Consider the following 4,040-nt stretch of genomic DNA (forward strand, 5'->3'; position numbering starts at 1 on the left):
GCCTTAAAATGCATCTCGGGCATCTTGAACTTGGGGCCCTTCAGTTTTCCTTCAGGACCTTCCAGCTCAACATCAGGAAGATCGACATCGACTTTGGGGCCCTTGATGTCAATGTCTGGGCCCTTCAGGTCACCTTCCAGTTTGGGAAGGGAAACATCCACGTCCCCTTTCACTTTGGGGCCCTTCAGGTTCAGGTCGATGTCGGGCATCGAGATCTTGGGGGTCTTAAAATGCATCTCGGGCATCTTGAACTTGGGGCCCTTCACCTTCCCCTCGGGCAGCTCAACGTCCACCTCTGGACCTTCAATGTCCACCTTGGGACCGGACACATCCAGGTTTCCTGTCGGCAGGGTCACGTCCACCTCGGGGCCTTCTCCCTTCATCCCAAACTTGGGCATCTTGAACTTGGGCATCTTGAACTTCCCCTCTGGGCCGTGAATGTCCACGTCAGGGGCCTCAATGTCCACCTTGGGGCCCTTGATGTCCAGTTCAGGGCCCTTCAGGTCACCCTCCAGCTTTGGCATTGACACGTCCACATCTCCTTTCAATTTGGGGCCCTTCAGGTTGAAGTCGACGTCAGGCATGGAGATTTTGGGGGCCTTGATGTGCATCTCAGGCATCTTGAACTTGGGGCCCTTCACCTTCCCCTCAGGCCCTTCAATGTCCAGCTCTGGCCCCTCAATGTCCACTTTGGGGCCTTTGATGTCGACGTCCGGCACGTTCACGTCCCCTTCGAGTTTTGGCGCCGACAGATCGACGTCCACCCCCCCTTTCAGCTTGGGACCTTTCAGGCTCAAGTCCAGGTCTGGCATGGACAGGTTGGGGGCTTTGATGTTCATCTCGGGCATTTTAAATTTGGGGCCTTTAATTTTTCCTTTGGGCCCTTCAACGTCGAGGTCGGGAACTTCCACGTCCACTTTGGGTCCTTTCAGATCCACCTGGGGGAGGGACACGTCCACATCCCCCTTCACTTTGGGGCCCTTCAGGTTCAGGTCGATGTCGGGCATCGAGATTTTGGGGGCCTTGATGTTCATCTCGGGCATCTTGAACTTGGGGCCTTTGATCTTCCCCTCGGGCAGCTCAACGTCCACCTCTGGACCTTCGATGTCCACCTTGGGACCGGACATGTCCAGCTCTCCCGCCGGCAGGTTCACGTCCACCTCCGGCCCCTCCCCCTTGAGCCCAAATTTGGGCATTTTGAACTTGGGCATTTTGATTTTCCCCTCCGGGCCGTGAATGTCCACGTCGGGGGCCTCGATGTCCACCTTGGGGCCCTTGATGTCCAGCTCGGGGCCCTTCAGCTCCCCTTCCAGTTTGGGGCTGGACAGGTCCAACTCCCCTTTCATTTTGTGCCCTTTCAGGTTCAGTTCCACATCCGGCATCGACACTTTGGGGGAGGAAATATTCAGGAAAGGCATTTTGAACTTGGAGCCTTTGGATTTCGCCTGGACGTCCAAATCCGGAGCCTGAACCTCGACTTTGGGACCCGACACTTCCACCTCGGGTTTCTTCAGCTTCACATCCACCTCAGGGCTTTGAACTTTGGGGCCGGAGAAGCCGAATTTGGGGAGTTTGAACCTGGATTTTTTAGCTTTTCCTTCCAGATCAACCTTCGGCCCCTCGACCTCGAGCTCTGGCCCTTTGATGTCCAACTTGGGGCCTTTCAGCTCACCCTCGATTTTGGGAAGGGAAGCATCGACGTCCCCCTTCAGTTTGGGGCCCTTCAGGTTCAGGTCGATGTCGGGCATCGAGATTTTGGGGACGTTGAACTGCAGTTCGGGCTTCTTGAGCTTGGGGCCCTTCAGTTTTCCTTCGGGTCCTTCGATGTCCAGGTCAGGAAGGGAAACATCGACCTTTGGACCTGAAAGAGAGACGTCGGCGTCGGGCAGGGTCACATCCACCTCGGGTCCTTCAACTTTGGGGCCAGAAAACCCAAACTTGGGCATCTTGAACTTGGGCATCTTGATTTTGCCTTCTGGGCCGTGAATGTCCACGTCAGGGGCCTCGATGTCAACTTTGGGGCCTTTGATGTCAATGTCTGGGCCCTTCAGGTCACCCTCCAGCTTGGGGACAGACACATCAACATCTCCCTTGATCTTGGGGCCCTTCAGGTTGAAGTCGACGTCGGGCATGGAGAACTTGGGGGCCTTGATGTGCATCTCAGGCATCTTGAACTTGGGGCCTTTGATCTTCCCCTCAGGCCCTTCCAGCTCAACGTCAGGAAGGTCAACGTCAACGTTGGGGCCCTTGATGTCAATGTCTGGGCCCTTCAGGTCACCTTCCAGTTTGGGAAGGGAAACATCTACGTCTCCCTTGATCTTGGGGCCCTTCAGGTTGAAGTCAACGTCAGGCATGGAGAATTTGGGGGCCTTGATGTGCATCTCAGGCATCTTGAACTTGGGGCCCTTCACCTTCCCCTCGGGCAGCTCAACATCCACCTCTGGACCTTCAATGTCCACCTTGGGACCGGACACATCCAGGTTTCCTGTCGGCAGGGTCACGTCCACCTCGGGGCCTTCAGCCTTGACCCCGGGCATCCCAAACTTGGGCATCTTGAACTTGGGCATCTTGAACTTCCCCTCTGGGCCGTGAATGTCCACGTCAGGGGCCTCAATGTCAACTTTGGGCCCCTTGATGTCAATATCTGGGCCCTCCAATTTAGGGACAGACACGTCCACATCTCCTTTCAATTTGGGGCCCTTCAGGTTGAAGTCGACGTCGGGCATGGAGATTTTGGGGGCCTTGATGTGCATCTCGGGCATCTTGAACTTGGGGCCCTTGATCTTCCCCTCAGGCCCTTCCAGCTCAACGTCAGGAAGGTCGACATTGACTTTGGGGCCCTTGATGTCGATGTCTGGGCCCTTTAAATCTCCTTCCATCTTGGGAAGAGAAACATCCACGTCGCCCTTGACCTTCGGACCTTTCAGGTTGAAATCAATGTCGGGCATCGAGATTTTGGGGGCCTTGATGTTCATCTCGGGCATCTTGAACTTGGGGCCCTTGATCTTCCCCTCAGGTCCTTCCAGCTCAACATCGGGAAGGTTGACATCAACTTTAGGGCCCTTGATGTCGATGTCTGGGGCTTTGAAATCTCCCTCAAGTTTTGGAACAGAAACATCCACATCCCCTTTCAATTTGGGGCCCTTCAGGTTGAAGTCGACATCAGGCATCGAGATCTTGGGGGTCTTAAAGTGCATCTCGGGCATCTTGAACTTGGGGCCCTTCACCTTCCCCTCGGGCAGCTCAACGTCCACCTCTGGACCTTCGATGTCCACCTTGGGACTGGACACATCCAGGTTTCCTGTCGGCAGGGTCATGTCCACCTCGGGGCCTTCAACTTTGGGGCCAGAAAACCCAAACTTGGGCATCTTGAACTTGGGCATCTTGATTTTGCCCTCTGGGCCATGAATGTCCATGTCAGGGGCCTCGATGTCCACCTTGGGGCCCTTGATATCCAGTTCAGGGCCCTCGAGCTTGGGGACAGACACATCAACATCACCCTTGATCTTGGGGCCCTTCAGGTTGAAGTCGACGTCGGGCATGGAGAACTTGGGGGCCTTGATGTGCATCTCAGGCATCTTGAACTTGGGGCCCTTGATCTTCCCCTCAGGTCCTTCCAGCTCAACGTCAGGTAGGTCAACGTTGACTTTGGGGCCTTTGATGTCAATGCCTGGGCCCTTCAGGTCACCTTCCAGTTTGGGAACAGACACATCGACCCCCCCCTTCACTTTGGGGCCCTTCAGGTTCAGGTCGATGTCGGGCATCGAGATCTTGGGGGCCTTGATGTTCATCTCGGGCATCTTGAACTTGGGGCCCTTGATCTTCCCCTCGGGACCCTCAATGTCCACACTTGGCATCTCCACGTCCACCTTGGGCAGGGAAACATCCACGTCCCCCTTGGGCAGGGTCACGTCCACCTCGGGACCTTCTCCCTTCATCCCAAACTTGGGCATCTTGAACTTGGGCATCTTGAACTTCCCCTCTGGGCCATGAATGTCCACGTCAGGGGCCTCGATGTCCACCTTGGGGCCTTTGATGTC

At 55.7% G+C, this 4,040-nt stretch overlaps 1 protein-coding gene across 1 annotated transcript in view; it reads right to left on the minus strand.

The window, feature by feature from the left end:
• LOC113981460 (neuroblast differentiation-associated protein AHNAK-like) overlaps window positions 1-4,040 on the minus strand; it is a gene marked incomplete at its 5' end in the record, with an annotated part of 13,505 nt that overhangs the window by 4,773 nt on the left and 4,692 nt on the right. The window contains 5 exons of the mRNA XM_027708858.1: window positions 1-1,320; window positions 1,354-1,667; window positions 1,701-2,411; window positions 2,784-2,984; window positions 3,207-3,452. The exon at window positions 1-1,320 is cut by the window's left edge and continues 4,773 nt beyond it. Coding sequence (XP_027564659.1) covers window positions 1-1,320; window positions 1,354-1,667; window positions 1,701-2,411; window positions 2,784-2,984; window positions 3,207-3,452 — 2,792 coding nt within the window. The remainder of the gene's footprint in view (window positions 1,321-1,353; window positions 1,668-1,700; window positions 2,412-2,783; window positions 2,985-3,206; window positions 3,453-4,040) is intronic.

Source organism: Neopelma chrysocephalum, unplaced genomic scaffold (genome assembly GCF_003984885.1).
Source record: "Neopelma chrysocephalum unplaced genomic scaffold, ASM398488v2 Primary Assembly neopelma1_96560, whole genome shotgun sequence".
NCBI classification, from domain to species: Eukaryota; Metazoa; Chordata; class Aves; order Passeriformes; family Pipridae; genus Neopelma; species Neopelma chrysocephalum.